Raw genomic sequence first — 23,872 nt, forward strand, 5'->3', positions numbered from 1 at the left:
CTGTTCCTAACTAGGCCTATACTACTAAGCTCCAAGTAATACTGAATATCAGGTGAACTGATCCTAACTAGGCCTATGCAACTCAGCTCCAAGTACTACTGAACATCAGGTGAGCTGTTCCTAACTAAGCCTATACTACTAAGCTCCAAGTAATACTGAATATCAGGAGAACTGTACCTAACTAGGCCTATGCAACTAAGCCCCATGTACTACTGAACATCAGGTGAACTGTTCCTAACTAGGCCTATACTACTAAGCTCCAAGTAATACTGAATATCAGGTGAACTGTACCTAACTAGGCCTATGCAACTAAGCTCCATGTACTACTGAACGTCAGGTGAACTGTTCCTAACTAGGCCTATACTACTAAGCTCCAAGTAGTACTGAATATCAGGTGAACTGGACCTAACTAGACCTATGCAACTCAGCTCCAAGTACTACTGAACATTAGGTGAACTGTACCTAACTAGACCTATGCAACTCAGCTCCATGTACTACTGAACATCAGGTGAAATGCACCTAACTAGGCCTATGCAACTCAGCTCCATGTACTACTGAACGTCAGGTGAACTATTCCTAACTATACCTATGCAACTCAGCTCCATGTACTACTGAACATCAGGTGAACTGTACCTAACTAGGCCTACACTACTCAGCTCCAAGTACTACTGAACACCAGGTGAACTGTTCTTAACTAGGCCTATGCAACTCAGCTCCATGTACTACTGAACATCAGGTGAACTGTTCCTAACTTGGCCTATGGAATATTAGCTTTATACTTTATAATGAAAACAAGTAAAAAATATGCCAAAGTTTATTCAGTGCAATCGAGCTTTCTGTACAGCGTATCCCTTATGAAACTCTCAGCAGTGGTCCATGAAACTTTCAGCCACAGCCCATTGGTGGCCTGTGTTGTTAGCACCTATAGCGGTGCCAGACGCACGATCACGGCTAATTTTAACCTTAAATGAAATAAAAACTACTAAGGTTAGAGGGTTGCAATTTGCTATGTTTGATGATTGGAGGGTGGATGATCAACATACCAATTTGTAGCCCTCTAGCCTCAGTAGTTTTTAAGATCTGAGGGCGGACAGACAAATAGGCATCTCAATAGCTTTCATTTACAGAAAACTGAAAACTACACAGTAAAATACGGACAGCTCATTTTACAAATGTCCAGCCAGTTGCGGTTACATTCTCGGCGTCAGTATGGCAGCTCCCAGTGCACTACGATGCTATCTTAATGAACAAGACGAATTATAATAATTTTCTTGCTATTATACAAGAAGCTGATTTTGGTTTTTCATGAGGGTGTCTCTTGGGCTGCGCTATTTCTTTTTCCATTTGACACATGTAGTACATTAATAAAAACCCTAAAAGGAACTACATAATTTTAGATGCAATGTAACGCTCTCATATTTTACATTATATTATATTATATATATATATATATATATATATATATATATATATATATATATATATATATATATATATATATACATATACATGTGTGTGTTTGGATGTTGAATGAGAGTACCCAAGGAGCCAGAAAGGATGAATGTTAAAATTATAATTTTGTTTATATAAAGTTACAAGCGTTACAGTTAACGCATATCCATACCGCAAACGCACCGCGAAAGCGTTAATGGAATCCTAACCTAACAGTAACACTAGCTATTGGCATGAAAGAGGAAGTAAGTATTACTCGGAGCTACTTTTAAAATAAAAATAATTGTGTTTTTTGAGTTCTTTTCGTCTTTGTTGCGTAACAAAAATGGATGATGTTATGCTGTCACAATTAAAATATTCTCTGGAATTAACACGATAGTTTTCTTCACTCATTGATATACTTGATATTTTCTTTTCATTATTCATTATAGGATCAAAGTTTCTATCTTTTCATTATTCACTATAGGATCAAAGTTTCATTGTCATAAAATTCAAAATCGGAAGTAAGTTTTCCATTAGTCTAGTAACTACCATAATACGGACACGCAGAATCAGGCAGGCTGATCCTTTTATGATATGATCCATGTCCACGTGAAAATAAAATCCGATGAGCTGTTACTGTTAGGTTAGGTTGGATAGTCCAAGCCTGGGTGACAAACAAAATTAGACGTATCGCTCCTGCTGGTGTTAATCATGGAAAACTTGAACTTTTCTGCTAAAAGCAGTCTTTGAGGGCTCTTGCATCACAAAGCAGTCACTTGTTGCTCGAGAGACAGGGGCATAATCAATATACAAGAAAATGTTGCGTCCCAGAGTATTCCAGTGATATTTGTGGCATCATGGAAGTACGACTGCACAACTTTTCATTGATGAAGTATACCGCTTCATGAATGCCGTGGTTTGGGTACGGGGTAGTGCACAATGAAATCTAACAGGCCAAATCACTGCCCAGTCTTTTAACAACTGTCGACTTATTAAAAATAGTTACATTTAACAATCAGTCGTATCAATGAAATTTGTTAGTCGTTAATTTCTCAACGGGAGACTGCATAATTATGAATACATCGCATCACAAGGAAATAATAATGAGGCAAAGAAAAAATCATAAATAAAAATAAAACACGAAAAACACCAAAAGCATGCAAAAATACAAGGGCGTTGTTGGACTCGAGGGTTTGACTGTTTATGAAACGTGGTTGAGTCACCCACTGAAAGGTACATTAGATGCCATGCAGCTCCAGCTGATATCTACATGTCGGAACACTGAGATGAACAGCAAAGAAAGGACTAAATCGACACCATTGCTAATATGCTTTTACTTAGTGCAGTACTTCAATGATGCAAAATATAACAAAGAACAAGTCTCCATTATAATACGATAACTGGCTAAACTAGTCTCATACCACACACAGAGAGAGAGAGAGAGAGAGAGAGAGAGAGAGAGAGAGAGAGAGAGAGAGAGAGAGACTTCCTATAGTTATAAATATTAGCACAGAGCATCGTTGTCAATATCTGAGTCGAGTTAGAAAAGAAACAACAGATTTACAACATGGCAAAAAAGTGGCCATGAAGAAGCAACCAAAATAACGCTACGAAATCTGCCCTTTGATAATTGACTACTTAGCAACGTACACTACAAACTTTACCCGCATAACCCATCATATCAGGAAAGGATATTCGTTCTAAATGTACTCTCTGCATGCGGAAAGGATGTCTTTAGGCCAAATTAAAACCATAACGTTGTAAAAAAACTGAAAACATTTTTACCTTCGGAAGCTAACCTGGACCTACGTGACCTTCACTGTTTAACTGTAGACGGGGTTTTTGCACATTTTCCCAAGAGTCACAAATCACGTCTCTATCAAAAGCGAAAGCTGACATTCCTTCATAAAAGCATCACAACAGCGAGAATCGAGATAACTCACTCGTGCAAGCTTGGGTGGTTTCCATGTACGTACGGAGGAATACAGACCTGCACAGATTGATAACTAGCTCCATTAGCGAACCGGAAGTGGCCAAGAGTCCAACTTTAGAATGAATGACCAACCCTCGGCACTTACTTAGCACACGGAGAAGGCTTTTAGGACACGAAATAAGAGACTGAAACTATCTCCTTCCCTCTCAGAGAGTCGCTCTGAAGGTGGCTGTTAGCGCATACCGCACAGTGTTGCCACACCCACGGCGATTGACAAGGCCCGGACTTGGCTACATTGTCTGGCAACTGGCGCGGAGAACTCATGACAGCTTGCACTGTACTCGTGAGTAACATATCCTTGTATAATTTGGCTAATCAAAGAAAAATTCTGAACCGGCAGCCTGTTCCATCTGTGGCTAGCGATTATATTTTATGATTTATGGCAGATCTTGATTATTTCCACGGTAATGTTGTCACCTTCGGGCTTTTAATTTTTCAAAACACTGCGCGCTTGTTTTCATTTAATCCCGTACGCTTTCACTAACAATTAAAGTTCCTCACAGTTGGTCAGTCCGCACAAAGTCAATTGCTATCAGGTTACATTCCACTATGACAAACACCTTACATATGTAATAACAGTAATAATGAATTCCTTGATTAATAATATTAACACAAATACAACAGCGTTAATGACCCACAAGAAACAAGTCTTCTGTTTTTCTAACGCTGTCCTCAACTTTCACTCGGAGCCCTTCAGGTAGTTATCATTAAAATAATTATTTATTAATTACTCTAACATTACTAGATAAGTTATCAGCCTTCCTTTTTATGTTGAGTGAAATGAATAACTTTCATTCGCGCAACACTTTTTGGTTATCTGAAAAACAGTAACCACAAGGAAGTCTCCACAATCCGTTCAAGACGGCGGAAAAAGTTGAAATTAAAAGAGAGAGAGAGAGAGAGAGAGAGAGAGAGAGAGAGAGAGAGAGAGAGAGAGATCTATCACATGAAATTAATATAAATGTAGGAGATCTATCACATGAAATTAATATAAATGTAGAATATAAATAGAGGAAAGTGAGACAACGGAATACAGAATCTTGCACTCCATTCTATCACTTTCTTGCAGCTATATGCTATGTTTCTACACACACATTAATTAATATATTAATTCACTGTATAACGTTGTTTCTATACTAAGGAGGGGTTTGAATCTCACTGGTGACGAGTCACTTATCAGTTATAATCACCATGGTGTAAGTTACTACCAAGTTATGGTGAATTGGATCTTGAACGATATTTGTGGCTTATGTAAGCATATATATATATATATATATATATATATATATATATATATATATATATATATATATATATATATATATATATATACACACACATATACACACAGACACGATTCCTTTCACACTGATTAACTTGACCGGACGAATACCCTTTCCATGACGTAAGTAGGTTTTCCTTTCTCAATCACGTACCATGACGCTATCGAACGGAAGAATAACCCACATTATTCAGTTAATTACTCGCTCATTCATCCAGCACAGACCGAGGCCGTCTTCGGGCGGAGGCAGGGAATGAGAATGCATCTCACGCTCGCGGAACTGACTCACTGGATCTCGTCTGGATATTTCTGATACCAGTCAATGGTACCGACGTAGTACTAGCGTGTACACATTTACTCTCTCTTTCTCTAAGAATTTCAACCAACCGTTGCAGCACGGGCAAGAAGAAATCTACCCTCTCTCTCTCTCCCAGAATTTCAACCAGCCGTCGTAGTACTAGCAAGCAGAAATCCACTATCTCTCTCTCTCTCCCTCTCAGAACTTCAACCAACCGTCCTGGTACTAGCAACTAGAAATCTACCCTCTCTCTCATTATTTCAACTCACCGTCCTAGCACTAGCATGTAGAAATATACTCTCTCTCTCTCTCAGAATTTCAACTAACCGTCCTGGTACTAGCAGGCAGAAATCTACCCTCTCTCTCTCTCTCTCAGAATTTCAACTAACCGTCCTAGTACTAGCAAGTAGAAATCTACTCTCTCTCACTCAGAATTTCAACCAACCGTCCTGGTACTAGCAATTAGAAATCTACTCTCTCTCTATCTCAGAATTTCAACTAACCGTCCTGGTACTAGCAAGTAGAAATCTACTCTCTCTCTCTCTTTCTCTCAGAATTTCAACTAACCGTCCTAGTACTAGCATGTAGAATTATTCTCTCTCTCTCTCCCAGAATTTCAGCCGAACGTCATAGTGCTCGCAAGTAGGAATCTACTCTCTCTCTCTCAGAATTTCAACCAACCGTCCTGGTTCTAGCAACTGAAAATCTACCCTCTCTCTCTCTCTCTCTCTCTCTCTCTCTCTCTCTCTCTCTCTCTCTCTCTCTCTCATTATTTCAACTAACCGTCCTAGCACTAGCATGTAGAAATCTACTCTCTCTCTCTCAGAATTTCAACTAACTGTCCTGGTACTAGCAAGCAGGAATCTACTCTCTCTCTCTCTCTATTTCTCTCTCTCAGAATTTCAACTAACTGCCCTAGTACTAGCAACTCCGGAGAAGTCTACTCTCTCTCACTCAGAATTTCAACCAACCTTCCTGGCACTAGCAAGTAGAAATCTACTCTCTCTCTCTCTATCTCAGAATTTCAACTAACCGTCCTGGGACTAGCAAGTAGAAATCTACTCTCTCTCTCTCCCTCAGAATTTCAACTAACCGTCCTAGTACTAGCATGTAGAACTCTTTCTCTCTCCCAGAATTTCAACCAACTGTCATAGTACTAGCAAATAGAAATCTACTCTCTCTCAGAATTTCAACCAACCGTCCTGGTACTCGTAAGTAGAAATCTACCCTCTCTCTCTCTTTATTTCAACTAACCGTCCTAGTACTAGCATGTAGAAAGCCACTCTCTTTCTTTCTCAGAATTTCAACTAACTGTCCTGGTACTAGCAAGCAGAAATCTACTCACTCTCTCTCTCAGAATTTCAACTAACCATCCTAGTACTAGCAAGTAGAAATCTACTCTCTCTCACTCAGAATTTCAACCAACCGTCCTGGTACTAGCAAGAAGAAATCTACTCTCTCTCTCTCTCTCTCTCAGAATTTCAACTAACCATTATGGTACCAGCAAGTAAAAATCTACTCTCTCTCTCTCTTTCTTTCTCTTAGAATTTCAACTACCCATCCTGGTACTAGGAAGCAGAGATCTACTCTCTCAGAATTCCAATTAACCATCCTAGTACTAGCTTGTAGAAATGTACTCTCTCTCTCTCTCTCTCTCAGAATTTCAACCAACCATCCTGGTACTAGCAAGTAGAAATCTACTCTCTCAGAATTTCAACCAACCATCCTGGTACTAGCAAGTAGAAATCTACTTTCCCAGAATTTCAACTAACCGTCCTAGTACTAGCAAGTTGAAATCTACTCTCTCTCAGAATTTCAACCAACAGTTCTAGTACTGGCATGTTGAAATCTACTCTCTCTCTTGCCCAGAATTTCAACCAACCGTCGTAGCACTAGCAAGTAGAAATGTACTCTCTCTCAAAATTTCAACCAACCATCCTAGTACTAGCAAGAAGAAATCTAGACTCTCACTCAGAATTTCAACGAACCATCCTGGTACTAGCAAGTAGAAATCTACTCTCTCTCTCTCTCTCTCTCTCTCTCTCAGAATTTCAAACAACCGTTGTAGAACTAGCAGGTAGAAATCTACTCTCTCTCTCTCAGAATTTCAACTAACCATCCTGGTACTAGCAAGTAGAAATCTACTTTCTCTCTCTCTCTCTCTCAGAATTTCAACCAACCGTCCTGGTACTAGCAAGTAAAAATCTACTCTCTCTCAGAATTCCAACTAACCGTCCTAGTACTAGCTTGTAGAAATCTAATCTCTCTCAGAATTCCAACTAACCATCCTAGTACTAGCTTGCAGAAATCTACTCTCTCTCTCTCTCTCTCTCTCAGAATTTCAACCAACTGTCCTGGTACTAGCAAGTAGAAATCTACTCTCTCTCAGAATTTCAACCAACTGTCCTGGTACTACCAAGTAGAAATCTACTCTCTCAGAATTCCAACTAACCTTCCTAGTACTAGCAATTAGAAATCTACTCTTTTTCTTTCTTAGAACTTCAACCAATTGTCCTAGTACTAGCAAGTGGAAATCTACTCTCTTCCTCTCAGAATTTCAGCTAACCGTCCTAGTACTAGCAAGTAGAAGTCTACTTTCTCTCAGAATTTCAACCAACCATCCTAGTACTAGAAAACAGAAATCTACTCTCTCAGAATTTCAACTAACCATCCTAGTACTAGCAAGTAGAAACCTACTCTCTCAGAATTTCAACTAACTGTTCCAATACTAGCAAGTAGAAATCTAATCTCTCTATCCCAGAATTTCAACCAACTGTCGTAGTACGAGCAAGTAGAAATCTACTCTCTCAGAATTTCAACCAACCATCCTACTACTAGCAAGTAGAAATCTACTCTCTCTCAGAATTTCAACCAACCGTCCTGGTACTAGCAAGTAGAAATCTACAGTACTCTCTCTCTCTCTCTCTCTCTCTCAGAATTTCAAACAACTGTCGTAGAACTAGCAAGTAGAAATCTACTCTCTCTCTCGAAATTTCAACTAACCGTCCTGGTACTAGCAAGTAGAAATCTCTCTCTCTCTCTCAGAATTTCAACCAACCGTCATAGTACTAGCATGTAGAAATCTACTCTCTCTCTCTCTCTCTCTCAAAATTTCAAGCAACCTTCGTAGTACCAGTATGTAGAAATCTACTTTCTCTGTCTCTCTGTCTCTCTCTCTCAGAAGTCAACCAACCGCCGTAGTACTAACATATAGAAAATCCTCTCTCTCTCACTCAGTATTTTAACCAACCGTCGTAGGGCTAGTGTGGAAATCTACGCTGACGCGCAAGTGCAAACACCGAATTTTGGTTACTGGATTTTCTACTTGTCTCTCTCTCTCTCTCAATTTCAACCAAGCACAGGTCGCGCAGGTAAAACTGGAGTAAAATAATTTACAGCTGCGAAAACTTGGACTAGGGAACTGGAAGGATGAAAGTCAGTGTTGTTACAAATAAAATGTATTTTTCTTCGAATGACTGACTGATTAACTACCATAACATGGCGTTGCATCAGTAATGTATATGGAAGTTGAATGAACACCGCTCGCTAAAAAAAATGACATAGGTTTATTCATAATAAGCTTCGCACTATTGGTTTTCTAGATAGAATTATAGATATTAAAAACATTATTATAAAATTATTTTGCAATAATTTAATGGCATAACGAAAATGTTTGAATAAGGTTGCCACATAAAAAAAAGAATTCCAGTAAACAAAGATTACAGTGAAACTCTACAGATAAAAACATCCTCTAGAAGATTCCTTGCTTGCATGAATTACCATTCTGCAAGCGTAGGTGACCCCAACTAGAATCACAAAGAGAGAGAGAGAGAGAGAGAGAGAGAGAGAGAGAGAGAGAAATCACAATTATTATTCCTCTGTCGTCCTCTAAGTTATTAATACATGCCTTAGTCCACGAAGAAGGAAATTCCTAAAGACTGACTTATCTCAAAGAAAAAAAGACAAGGTAACAATTTTCTAAGAAGTCAGTGCCAGCATGGTTTTTTTTTTTTTTTACTGATCCTTCAGGACAAAAGAAGAAGAAGATAAAAAAGAAATAACGCTCTTTGGTTTTCATAAGGTGAAGGATGACAGTCGGTATTTAATTCTTTAGAAAAGATATTTTCTTTTATTGCAAAGGTTCAACTTCACTTTCTCAAGCTGCTGGAAAGAATACAAATGTACATACACACACTATATATATATATATATATATATATATATATATATATATATATATATATATATATATATATATATATATATATATATATGCTCTGAAAGCAGGATATCATTACACATATTGATGTTATATTCCTTACAATTTATGTTAGACCTTAAAGATGTCAGATTCCTAATACCCAATATCTTACCTTTTATCAGTTCAAGGAAAAGATCGGCGAACCACATGATCTGTTTTCTTGACACTTTCACTAATTAATTAATGATGCAGAAATTTGAATGAGATAATCTTTAGATCCGAATCTGTATTCACGGCGAATCACAAATCACAAACATTAGCAGATTCTATGGCATCAAACTGCATGTCCTAACATAAGGTGTAGATTATGCAATCAGTGGGACCTGTCACAAATGTGAAAGTTATAACAATGCAACTTTACCATAAATATCGACAGTTTTATAAATATGGAAAAAATAAAAGCACCATCAACTACATATATATATATATATATATATATATATATATATATATATATATATATATATATATATATATATATATATATATATATATATATATATATATATAAATTATATATACACACACATATACAGTATATATATTTTGCAAACGTCAGTTAATGTTTGCATTTTTACTTTTTTGTCTTGATAAAATTTGAAATTTGTAGAGTAATATTGAGTGAAAAGAAGTACAGATTGATTTCCAAAACTCCCTTGTCATTCTCCCATGCCTTTCCCTTCGATGACGACAGCCAGGTGTCTAATGAGAAAATAATGTCATGACTGTACCCTAGTCATTAACACCCCTTTGCCTGACCGTATTAATCCCGCTTGAGGGGGAAAATCGGTAGCCCACTGCAGATTTTCACTGATGCTTTGAAACCTATACATTGTTAGAAGCTCCCAGCCAATGTCCATCACAAGAGTTCGCTTGAGATCTTTCCCTCCATTTCCTACCTGTCGCGCCATTTAGGGTCAACATCTTGACCAGTCACACACCTGCACCCTGCTTACGCATTCTCACTCCCTCGCTCTAATGTACTGTATTATCCTCAACCCTTCCTCGAACGTTTTATCGGCTGACCTTTCAACGACCTTTCACATACCTGGCCAGCTTGTGCCATGACCTGAGACAAGGACAACGGCTGCCCCAATTAAGAGAGAACTGTCACAACATGCCCCCCTTGATGATGAAGTGGTATAAAACCAGCCTGTGACAGACTCCTGCAGTTCGGCTTGGTTCAGTAAGTCAGTCAGTACAGAGTACTGCGGATCAACCATACCGTTCTGTCGCCTTGCCCTCCATCATAACGGGCCTGGCTCAGGACGCCCCTTTGCCAGAAGTCTAACCTTATCAGGAGCATACCCGAACTTTCCCTGGACTTCACCCTAATGCTGTCACTCAGAAGGTGGTGATCTCTGCCACCTCCCTACTGGGGGCTTATGCCCTTGTAGACCCAGAGCTCTTTGAGTTTCATTTTATTTCCTCTGGTGGGGAATAGTACGTGACACAAATCCCATTGATGCCCTTTTGCGGGAACCTGGCTCTGATGTCCTTCAAGTCTGGTCCATGGACTAAAGGTAATGTGATTGGAAGTTGTTAGATCAACCTCACCATTTAAATCTTTGACTGATTTCTTTTGTTCTGTTCTCCCAGTTTCATGCTACATTTTCATTTTCTCCTTAAGCAACTCAAGTGATAAGTACATTGATATTGTGAATAACTGCACTGGAATACTAGTGTTAATGTAAATCCTTAACTACTCTTAGGTGTTAAACTCAGTGCAAATTGTGTTTTCTAGTTTGCTTACGTATTCCAAAATAACGTGTCATTTCATCCACTATTGCATATTACAATATACCTGCTTTTGCAGGTCTGTGTACTGAGTGCCTGTTGTGTGATCATTCCTGTACAATGGTGTCATTCATCTGCAAACCTTATAGGTGCCATACCAGATCAAGATTTCCTTGGACCCAGTGCAATCAAAACCTCGCCTACTATTCTTCATCTCATATGTTCTAAGGATCTTTCCACATAATTATGCTTATACTAGCCTAATGAAGGCATAGTGATTTAGCTTGCATTTAGTTTTCTGTGGCACTTAGTTTGAAGATTATGATTATCTACCATAGTTTGTCTGTGCCACAGGGCTCCATTGCTAGCACCCTGCTAAATATTTGTCTTTTGATTTTCTAGTGAATTATACTTTTGAGTGGACATCCAAGTTTGCCTTAATCCTTGATTTTGTAGTATAGTCATTATTACACACTTCTGTTCACTGGAGCATAGCCCCCCTTTGAAAGTTGCCCTGATCATTCTTAGAGCCATGACAGTGGCGACCTTGCCAGAATCTTAGAGCTTAAATGCAAGCGGCAATAATAATTTGAAATTGAAATTCACAATCCCTTGCAACTCAGTAAAATAGCAGATCAGTTATGACGGGCTAAGCTGAGTTTCCCTTCTTGTATATACTTGTCTATGGCAAAAAACCTACATTGGCATTCGTTGACTACAGCAAGCAACAGGTAAGTGCATTTTACAAAGTTTGTTGAGTTATACAAATTTTGATTTACGACTCACAAATGGAGAAGTGCCACCGACATTTTTAGAGACATACCTTGTTCTTTTGAGAACTGTTATGCACATTTAGTGTGCCACCTTATTACGCACCTTGGGGAAGTCCCACCGCCATCTTTGAGAGACAAACCTTGTTCTTGCAAGAATATCTACTCACAGTTAGTGTGCCACCTTGCTATGCACTTTGAATAGTGCCATCACCGTCCTTTCAAGAATTGTCATGCATCTGTAGGGTGCCACGCCTCTATGCACTCTGGAGAAGTGCCCCCCACCCACCATCCTTAGGGGCACGCCTCTGTTCCTTAAGGAACTGACTTACACGCCTTTTTTTTGCCACCTGAAGCTTTGTTGAACCACCTGTTAGAGTCCTGCAGGACTGTACCTCAGCACTGGAAGTGCAACTGTGTTTGGATAACACATCTGCATCTTTCGAGACAAAACTTCTATGCGCCTTTGGTGCATCACTCTTGACTGAGCAAACCTGAGCCTGACGAAATAGGTTGGTGCCTGACTTCCCTGACTTGACCTGCTGAGTACCAGTGAGTGCCACATACTCCCTCCTAGCGGCCTGGGTGTACTAATAGATTCTGAAGATGATTACGTACAGCGAGGCAAAGTACTTCTACACTCAATTTGAAAGGAATACCGGAGCCCTGGACCATCAACTGGCTTCTGCAGTAGACTGATGGATGGGAAACTGGCTCTACTGATGCCCATGGCACCCTACTGATGAGACACCTTTTTCCTCAGGGGTGCTGCTGGTGGACCCTTTTCAGGTGGGTCCACCCCAGTATCCGTCACACCGATTTTCGGTCACTGTCCTCGCAGACCCTGCTAACAAAACCACCCTCATTCAGGAGGACCACATCCCAGCAGCAGCAATCATAAATGGAACTAAAATGATCAACTACACAAATGCTGGTGGACGAAGGACGAAGCTCTCTACGGTGTGGCTGAAATTCTACACTGACAGGCAGGTGAGGACCTGGACTGTGGGCATTGCAAACTTCCTCCCAGAGAACTATGGCCTCCTAATGGGAAATAATTTATTGTCCCGATTTAGATTAACTATAAAGAATCCTCTGCCAGAATTTGGAACCCTGAGTCTTTATGACTTCGGGGCTCAGCCCGTCCCCTCCCTGGAACCAGATTTGGAGGAAGTTAAGCCTGCGTCATTTCACACTTCCTGGCCATCACCAACCAAGGATGAAGAAGCCAGTTCCTCCGCACCCCATTTGTCATCCCGGAGGCCTATATAGGGCAGGCACCCCTTGCTCTCCCTACTGAAGGAGGAGCCCCTCAGTCCCGCCAATCTCATGGTGGGCCAGAGGGAACGTACCTGAGCCTTGCCCTAGAGCCGCCAGAAGCATGCCTAGCTCAGCTAATGGACTCCATTCAGTTACAAGAGGAAGCCAGCTCTTCTGGAAGAGTGAAAATAGCTCTCAACTATTCTCCAGGAGTAGTTCCCCCCCTTGATGGCCTGACAACAAGAAATACCCTACCTAATCAAGTTTCTTAGCACCACCGTGCATCCTCCTAAAGGAAGCTGACTCGCCGGGCACACTCACCCTAGGACTGGCTGCCCCCTCCTGGGGCCTAATTTTGGAACCGATATGGCTCCACCCAACATAACGCCAGATACACCTGTGCCGCCGGATCCTAGGCTTAGCTACCTCTCGGATTCACACCGTGCTGGGAAAGAATGGCCATCCTGTCCTATCCCCAGCCTCCTCCGCAGAGGGGATCCCAACACCTGACTCGACCACCTTTGAGATGTCAGAACATCTTGGAAATCCTCACATGCACCTCACCCCAAATCTCTGTTCTCCCTCATTGGACGTGGGTCCAGGAACCCCTGGCCCCCCACGAATATGGCCCTACTGCCTGTGCATGGGGGGAGTATTCACCAGTCATCTCAATGCCCTCATTCCCTGAGGCACCAGGACTCCACCAGGGGACAGCATCAATCAACACAGACCCATGCCAAGAGGTAAGCCAAACACCTATGGCACTTGAGTGCCCACCGGCATATTCTGCCCTGCCTCATGCGGTCGGCCACTTTCCAACCTCCAATCCGACCGTCCATGACCAGGTCCTGTGCCCCGACCAATACTACTGCCCACCAGGCCACCCAGGCTACCCTCAATCTCAACTCCTCTGGCCCACACCTTGGAGAATACTCAATCTACCCCAGTTTCCATGGGGGGAGAGGCATGTTGCCCTCTTAATGGGTGCCACTATTTCATGCAGGATACTCATCCACCATCACACCTTTCAATGCACAAAGCATATCCACTTAGGGACGATCTTGATCTTCAAGTGAATGGACATAAGGGGCTGGCCTTGCCATGCCAGAGCTGGAAGTTCAAATGCCTAAAGCTGAGACAGTTAACTATCAGTAGCAGTATCTTCCTTTCCTCAGTATTCTAGTGCATATATACAGAGACGGTAATTAAATACTCCCTACTTTCCTTTTGATGCTTATAATGATTTCCTCAGTAAGAAAGTACCCTAGCATTCTCTAGAACCTTTTCCTCATATCTATCTTGCTTTTACTTGGAATTGTTCCCATTTACACGAGCCTGTGCGAAACCAACCCGGTACACGAATGAAGCTTTCAGACAGGGAACGTCTGAACAGATCAACTACAATCCTTATGCTACAGGACCTTGTATGAAAAATGTATTGAAATACTACTTAAGTGGGTAACTTACTTTTGCATTAATGGAATAACTGCTTAACATTTTGCCTTTGATAGAATTTTGCATACCTTTACCTCTTAGCTGAACTGTCTAGAAAAAGCTATTTTATGTGTGATACACTTTGAGCGGGGAGGAAGTTATTTTATCAATCCACCAAAAGTTGCTAGATGTTCACGCCTGAAAGAGGGTGATAACGTCTTCTTTATTGGGGAGGTGTTACAAACATCAGCTAATGTTTGCAATTTTACTTTTTCATCTTGATAACATTTGAAATTTGAAGAGTAACGCTGAGTGAAAAGAAATACAAATTGTTTTCCAAAACTCCCTTGTCATTCTCTCATGCCTTTCCCTTTGATAAAGGCAACCAGGTGTCTAAAGAGAAAATAATGTAATGACCATACCCTAGTCATTAAGACACCTTTGCCTGACCATATTAATCCCGCTTGAGGAGAAAATCAGTAGCCCATTGTAAATTTTCACTGACCCTTTGAGACCTATACATTGTTAGAAGTCCCCAGCCAATTTTCATCACAAGAGTTTGCTTAAGATCTTTCCCTCTATTTTCTACCTGTCGCGCCATTAAGGGTCAACGTCTTGACTGTCGCACACCTGCACTCTGCTTACTCATTCTCATTCCCTCGCTCTAATGTATCTGTAATGTCCTCAACCCTTCCTCAGATAACTGACCAGCTTAGTGCCGTGACCCGAGACGAGGAAAATAGCTGCCCCAATTAAGACAGAACTGCCACAACATGGCCCCCTTGATGATGAAGTGGTATAAAACCAGTCTGTGACCGATTTCTGTAGTTCAGTAAGGCAGTCAGTCAAGAGTACTGCGGATCAACCATACCGTTCTGTCGCCTTGCCCCCCTTCGTAGCGGGCCTAACTCGTGACGCCCCACTGCCAGAAGTCTAAGCTTATCAGGACCATGCCCGAACTCTCCCTGGACTTCTCCCTAACGCTGTCACTCAGAAGGTGGTGATCTCTGCTGCCTTCCTACTGCGCGCTGATGCCCTTGTAAACCCAGCACCCTTTGAACTCCAGTTTATATCCTCTGGTGGAATAGTACGCGACGCAACTCTCATTTATGCCTTTTCGCGGAAACCTGGCTCTGATGTCCTTCAAGTCTCATCCATGGACTAAAGGTAATGTGAATGGAAGTTGTTAGATCAACCTCACCATTTAAATCTTTGACTGATTTCTTTCGTTCTGTTCTCCCAGTTTCATGCTACATTTTCATTTTCTCCTTAAGCAACTCAAGTGATAAGTACGTTGATATTGTGAATAACTTTGCATTGTAATACTAGTGTTAACGTAAATCCTTAACTATTCTCAAGTGTTAAACTCGATGCAAATCGTTTTTTCTAGTTTGCTTACATATTCCAAAATAATGTGTCATTTCATCCACTATTGTGTATTACAATACACCTGCTTTTGCAGGTCCGTGTACTGAGTCCCTGTTGTGTGATCATTCCTGTACAACGGCGTCATTCCTCTGCAAACCTTATAGGTGCCATACCCAATCAAGATTTCCTTGGACCCAGTGCAATCAAAACCTCGCCTACTATTCTTCATCTCATATGTTCTAAGGATACTTCCTCATAATTATGATTATATTAGCCTAATGAAGGCATAGTGATTTAGCTTGCATTTAGCACTTAGTTTGACAATTGTGATTAAATACCTTAGTTTTTGTCTGTGCCACGGAGCCCCATTGCTAGCCCCTGTAAATATTTACATCTTTTGATTTTCTAGTGAATTATACTTTTGAGTGGACATCCAAGTTTACCTTAATCGTTGATTTTGTGGCATTTTAAGTATAGTCACTATTACACACTTTTCTGTTCACTCAAGCTTAGCCCCCTTTTGAAAGTCAGTATTACTGTTGTCCTGATCACTCTTAGAGCCATCCCTTACCCCACCCCACCATGGCTATGAACGTGTATATATATATATATATATATATATATATATATATATATATATATATATATATATATATATATATATATATATATATATATATATATATACATTATATATATATATATATATATATATATATATATATATATATACAGTATATACATACATACACACAAAATTTCACAGTACTTGATGTCATGCACTTGACTGCTACTCTGATGATAAACTGAATCTAAATGTATTATCACCTTTGTGTTTTAGGATGGATTGACACCCGAAAATGCAACTGAAGTCGTCATTTTGCCTAACTCTTATTAAGTAACACTGAAAAACTAATTTCGTAAGAAATTAAATTAAATTTCAAAATGCAGTGATGATGAAGTAACTTTACTTCAAAGGCACCCTGATTCTGTTTTTTATGAAGTCTTCATTTGTCTCCAAAATTTGAAAATCCTATTTATGTTTTGATGCTATACTTTCCCCATGATATTTATCTTGACGTCACGTCACTCTTAAAAGGACTTAGTTCAGTTCCTTTGACAGCCTCAGAGCTCTGCAGGAATTTATGAAAATAGAAGTACATTGACTAATTACTGACCATTCATTATGCATCCCGAGTTTTGCATAAACAAGATCCTCAGACATTATTCTCCTGAAGTTTTCGTAAATAAGAGCCTAAGACATTATTCTCCTGAAGTTTTCGTAAATAGGAGCCTAAGATATTATTCTCCTGAAGTTTTTGTAAATCAGTGCCTAAGATATTATCTTCCTGAAGTTTTCCTAAACAAGAGACTAAACATTATTCTCTTGAAGTTTTCATAAATAAGAGCCTAAGGCATTATTCTCCTGAAGTTTTCCGAAATAAGAGAATAAGACATTATTTTCCTGAATAAGAGAATAAGACATTATTTTCATGAAGTTTTCGTAAAGAAGAGCCTAAGAAGTTATTTTACTGAAGTTTTCCTAAATAAGAGAATAAGATATTATTTTCCTGAAGTTTTCGTAAACAAGAACCTAAGACATTATTTTCATGAAGTTTTCGTAAAGAGCCTAAGACATTATTTTCCTGAAGTTTCCTTTAATGATGAGCCTATGACATTATTTTCCTGAATTTTCCTAAATAAGAGAATAAGACACAATTTTCCTAAGTTTTCGTAAAGAAGAGGCAACGACATAATCTTCCTGAAGTTTTTGCATCTTAATTGCCGAGATAATGGATGAGAAAATTACAGATCCGCGCAGTATTACATAATTTAAAATTGTTGATAAAGTTTGAAAACGTTAAATTTCAGGTAATTTAGACCAGGAATAAACAAGAGCGAGGAGACGAAAGGAAATTGTAGCCTACAACCGAAAGGAATCTGAAAAAGCTAAAGTAATAGGGAGAGAAATCTTGACTGAGACAATAGGGGGAAAAGAAATGTCACAGCGGGAAGTATTTGGTGGGCCTCGTCAAGGACAGGGACTACCCTCTTTAGTTTAAAGGAACATGAACCAAAATAGTTGCAGTAAAAAATACAGCAGGGGTAATTTGTTGCCGATAGGAAGACGATCCAGAAAATGGATGAGGGCGTGGCCACTGATGACATCAATCAATCACCTCTGATTTAACACAGTAAAGGAGGGAAACATACTAAGAAGCTCCTAATTATATTCTAAAAAGGGTCACATGATGCAGATATAGTGCTTTAGAAACTGAGATGAAGAAGGAACTTGCTCTCCGAATGCACTTGCCACCTGAACCTATCATAACAATCACCTTTGCAACATTAAGTGCGAGGTGTGATGAAGCACTTTAGATAAATTGTTTGTGTAGCATGTATGTATAATCCCCGCAAGTGGGTAGTGCCGTCAGTGCATCTCATGTGGTGCCCTGTAGGTATTACTTAAGGTTCTTTGCAGCGTCCCTTTGGTCCCTAGCTACAATCTCTTTCATTCCTTTTACTGTGCCTCCGCTTATATTATCTTTCTTCCATCTGACTTTCCACCCTCTCTTTAACTATTGTTTCATAGTGCAACCGCGAGGTTTTCCTCCTGCTTCACCTTTCAAGACTTCTTACTGTCGATTTCCCTATCAGCGCTGAATGACCTCATGGATCCCAGCGCTTGGCCAATGGCCTAAATTCTATATTCTCTTCTATTCTATATGCTTAATGTATGAGGATTTGAAAACGCGAGAACTGTGGAAATACGCAGACGTGATAAAAAATAAAGTTATCACAAGTGAGACAATGCATCAAGGTGTTCTGAGGTAGTTTGTCTTATGGAGAGAATGGATGATGATAGGTTGGTGCAGTGTGCATAATTGGGAGATAGTAGAAGGGAGGGGAGATGGCACAGAGAGTGTGCTCAAGGAATTCAACAAGGTATTGATGAGCCTTTAACGCAGATGTTATGGAAGTTTTCTGCACAGGGAGCTCATCCACGATTCAGTAGTTAAAGCATGATGTTAGAAATGACCAGTAGAAATGACCAGTGACTTCGTTTCTCTACTTTTTGGAGAAAAGGGATTTACACACAAGCACACACAAACATATATATATATATATATATATATATATATATATATATATATATATATATATAATGCATATATGTATATATATATAATGCATATATATATATATATATATATATATATATATATATATATATATATATATATATATATATATATATATATATCTCTGTTTGTGGTTGTGTGTAAAGCCCTTTTCTCCAAAAAGTAGAGAAACAAAGTCACTGGTCATTTCTAACATCATGCTTTAACTACTGAATCGTGGATGAGCTCCCTGTGCAGAAAACTTCCATAACATCTGCGTTAAAGGCTCATCAATATCTTGTTGAATTCCTTGCGCACACTCTCTATGCCACCTCCCCTCCCTTCTACTATCTCCCAATTATGCACACTGCACCAACCTATCATCATCCATTCTCTCCATATGACAAACCACCTCAGAACACCTTGATGCATTATCTCACTTGTGATAACTTTTTTTTTATCACGTCTGCGTATTTCCACAGTTCTCGCGTTTTCAGATCCTCATACATTAAGCATATAGAAGAGAATATAGAAAAATTAAAGATGTGATGATTATACGAACAAAGTTACAGCCACGAAGGAAAATTGAAACACTGGAGATGATAAGTACCATGCTGTGACCTTGTCTTGGTAATAAGACGAAAGTACTTAGCATCTCCAGTGTTTCAAGTTTCCTGTGGCTGTAACTTTTCATATATATATATATATATATATATATATATATATATATATATATATATATGTATATATATATATATATATATATATATGTATATATATATATATATATATATATATATATATGTATATATATATATATATATATATATATATATATATATATATATATATATATATATATATATACAAAGAGAGAGATTTCTGGCACTGTCTTTTCATCATTTTCTTTAAGTGCCATTAGGAATCCCAATTCGCTGGGAGAGAGAGAGAGAGAGAGAGAGAGAGAGAGAGAGAGAGAGAGAGAGAGAGTAATTGCATTGTTGATAAGTCAAGGTTTCGTGTGAACCTTCAGTATGAAAATGTCGAAAAATGAATATTCATGCGACAGCCAAACGAACAAAACCACTTAATAGATAATTATCTAAGTGCCCATTGGAGAAAGATGAAAACACGAATCAGGGGACCCGATACCACATTATCTCCAGCACATGACAGACCATTACCGAGTACATCTGTACGAAACGACCCACATTCAGGGATGCAGTACAAACTTAGCCCAACCAATCTTTCACAACATACCCCTCCCAATAACCCCATCCCACCTCTCCCAACCACTCCACCCACATCCAAATCCTATGCATTTACCGCCCAATCTTCTGGTTCCTTCTTGGGTTCATTGCGGCAGATAGAGTCTAACCATAATATACAACCGTGAAAGCAAAACAATCGAAGTGGCGGGCCCACTTCTATAACCCTCCCGACCTCTTCCACCCATTCGATCATCTAAATGGACCGTTTGAGACCCCACTCCACTTGACCCCTGCCATCCTTCAAGAAGAAGAATAAGGGGATATCGGTAATGTGTATAATGGTATATACGTAAATATATTACCAAGCAATACATATGTATGTATGTATGTATGTATGATAGTTTTTTCATTCATTTTAAGCATGACATTTTGTATTTAGCCTCAAACCCCATTAATATAGAATTCAATATACCTTTGGAACAACCTATAATAAAAGAGGTTAATAAGACAGTGGCTCACGAGAAAAGGCAACACAGCGGTTTTTACCACATTCATGCTTTCACTGCTATATCGTGGATGAAACCCCAGTGCAGAAAACTTTTACAGTATTCTTCGCTTCATATAACGCCACTACCAAACCTTTGTCCTCCTCTGATGGGGACTTCATACCATTCCAACCTCTATCCTTCTTCATAGTTCCAGTATGCGTCTCAAACCTTCACAAGAGATCCACCAGAAGTGCGTAGAACGCCCTCACAAACACAAATACACACTCAAACACTCTCCCATTTGGTTCTATCTTGAGCGCACTCTAACACTTCTTGGATGTTGAGGCCCTTCCATTCCCAACACTCTTTCAAGCCACCCATCCAGATCTTTCATGGTCTTCATGTCCTCTTCCTCCTAAAAATTCCAAATTGCACATTATTTTAATCTGTCTGTCAACCATCATTCTCTCTACTTGACAAAACCATCTCAAACACCCTGATCCACCTTTAACCTACATGAACCTTTTAGCAACTTCTATGTATTTGCACAATTCTTATAATTTCACATCCACTTATGACACTCATACTATGCAAACAGTTCACCTATGAAACTTCAGCCTGTTGTCTCTCATTACTATTCTACATCTGCACTACACTTCCGTCAAGAATAGTTGGCTCAACAATTACTCCATACATTCCAACCTTGTCTCCACAGACACTTTTAAGTTTCCTCCAATCTCTTGCTACATTCCATGTTTCTCCTATTCTGTGGCTCACCTGTTCTTTCATCCAACCATCACCCAATAATATTTTCTTCTAAATACCTACACAATTCAAATGCTTCCATTCTATCACCAGCTATATATAAATTTATATTAAGATTCGTTACTCCATATATCTGGTTTCCTTTTACCCTACAACCGAAGTCTTAGTAATATTTGCTCTAAACTCCCTCCTCTTGCCAACATTTTGAAAGTACTTAACTACATTCTATTATTTGATAACATCCGCCATTCCATACTCTATTCAAGGCCCATTTTCTTATACTGCAATATTACTACTGCATCTAAATGTTCTTTTCTGGCTTCCTGTATCACCAAGCCCATGAAGACGTCAAACAGCTTCAGAGAAAATACACTTATCTCAGCCCAGTTTTTAAACCAAATCCAGTTACTCATCCTCATATAAATTCTAACAATTTCTTTATTTCCATCACAGACCTTTTTCACTTTCAACATCAATATCTTATCTTCTAAACCACATACAGTCTTTTTATTTACTTTCAATCTTCTCATCCTACTTTTAAATACCATTTTAGCCACTCACCATCTTCCTTTTCTAAACCCATGCACTGTTCCCTAATAATACTTCTGTAAGCTGCCTCACTCTCTCAATGAAAATCCCATGATGCATTTTCCTTAGTAAACATAGTAACACCGTATCCCAACAGTTGTTATTTTTTCCTCCTTACATTTAATCTTATAAAAAACATTACTTATTTCTTTCAACCCTTCCCTTTAGAACCTTATTTACAACCAAACATATCCAACACACCCTGGTCAGTCACTCATTCCCACTTTCACCACTGTATTGATCCGTCTCACTAGATGTGCCCTCAACTCCTGGCGTCTTCCCATTTTTCTGCCTCTTAACTGCCCTCCTTACATCTTCAACAGAGTCTTGTTCCACAAGCATCTCAAACTTAAACCGACATCTTCAACTTTTTCCTTATATACATACCTACGTATACACATATACTGTATACATACGTACATATATACACATATATATATAAATATATATATATATATATATATATATATATATATATATATATATATATATATATATATATATATATATATATTATATATATATATATATATCACACAAACAAGTTTGTGCGTGTGTATATTTTTTGCACTATGATCTAACAGCAATCTATTAAACTTTCAATCATATGGTATATACAGGTGTGGATAACGACGTTGGTAGGACTGGTAACGGCAGTGGTCCTGTGATAAGGGCCAATCCGTCGTTGTTGTTTAGACATCGTAAGCTCCCACCTGGGCAAAGTTTTTGGGTGGACCCACTGGAACACTTGCCTAATTAAAGACGGGTCTATAGATTAAATCGTCCGAGAAATCAGATTTCTAGCGTCCTCTGATAGCTTCGTAGTCTTAATTTTACTGGTGATGGCAGATTCCAGAATCTTCCTTCTGTACGGGCAGTTACTTATGAAAAACAGCTTAGACCCACTCCAATATATGGTGTGATCAATATCCCTCATATGTACGAAAATGTCAACCGTATTGTACTGATCGTTTATGCTCTATTTATCTTTGCGACACGGATCTACCGATCTCCCCAACGTAAATTTCATTTCAGTTATTGCATGGAATTTTATAAACACCGGCGTCATCCTGTTTTTATTTAAATATACTTTAATACTTACAGATGGTTTTTAGATAGTGAAAATAAATGATTGTTAGATTTAAAGTCTTCAGTTACTTTTTTTATGCTTTCAGGATTTTATTTTATTTTATTGTTAAAGCCTATTTGTTTGTCACTTGTTGGGCCTCTTTAGTACGTCTCGCTTTCTCGACAACCTTCTCCATGATATGAGCTGGGTAAAGAAATTAGGTCAGCTGTTGGCAACCGTATCAAATACATATCCTACGGCCTTTCAAGAAACATCACTGTAACTTAGGGATCTGATAAAGATCTTATCTGAAGAAGCAAACAAGTATAAAATGCGCCGGAGTTTCTTCGGCGCAATCGAGTTTCCTGTACAACGTATAATTCTGTATGAAACTTTCAGCTACGGCCTATGAAACTCTTAGCCGCGGCCCATGAAGCTCAGCCACGGTCCGGTGGTGGCCTGTCCTATAGCGTTGCCAGACGCACGATTATGGCTAACTTTAACCTTACATAAAATAAAACAAACTACTGAGGCTAGAGGGCTGCAATTTGGTATGCTTGATGATTGGAGGGTGGATGATCAACATACCAATTTGGAGCCCTCTAGCCTCAGCAGTTCTTAAGTTCAGAGGGCGGACAGAAAAAGTGAGGACGGGCAGACAAAGCCTGCACAATAGTTTTCTTTTATAGACAGAAATGTTGTCACTGTACAACTTCTACCTTAATATTATTTCTCTTCAAAGGCAACTGCTGGCGATGTAACCTGAGAAATCACAACCACTTGATTAATCGC

General features: G+C 39.2%; 1 protein-coding gene across 8 annotated transcripts in view; it reads right to left on the bottom strand.

Moving 5' to 3' along the window:
- LOC136856646 (uncharacterized) overlaps nucleotides 1-23,872 on the bottom strand; it is a 120,333-nt gene that overhangs the window by 66,589 nt on the left and 29,872 nt on the right. The window contains exon 1 of one of the 8 annotated variants that reach the window (XM_067134668.1): nucleotides 3,513-3,704. The exons of 3 other annotated variants lie outside the window; for them this stretch is intronic. Coding sequence is in view for 1 of the 5 variants with exons in the window: in XM_067134638.1 (XP_066990739.1) it covers nucleotides 3,425-3,450 (26 nt within the window). In the remaining 4 variants the exon portion in view is untranslated. Of the gene's footprint in view, nucleotides 1-3,219; nucleotides 3,705-23,872 lie in introns of those variants that run through there. 4 more of the 8 variants (XM_067134677.1, XM_067134638.1, XM_067134724.1 and 1 more) reach the window with 4 other exon arrangements.

This window comes from Macrobrachium rosenbergii, chromosome 3, assembly GCF_040412425.1.
Source record: "Macrobrachium rosenbergii isolate ZJJX-2024 chromosome 3, ASM4041242v1, whole genome shotgun sequence".
NCBI lineage: Eukaryota > Metazoa > Arthropoda > Malacostraca > Decapoda > Palaemonidae > Macrobrachium > Macrobrachium rosenbergii.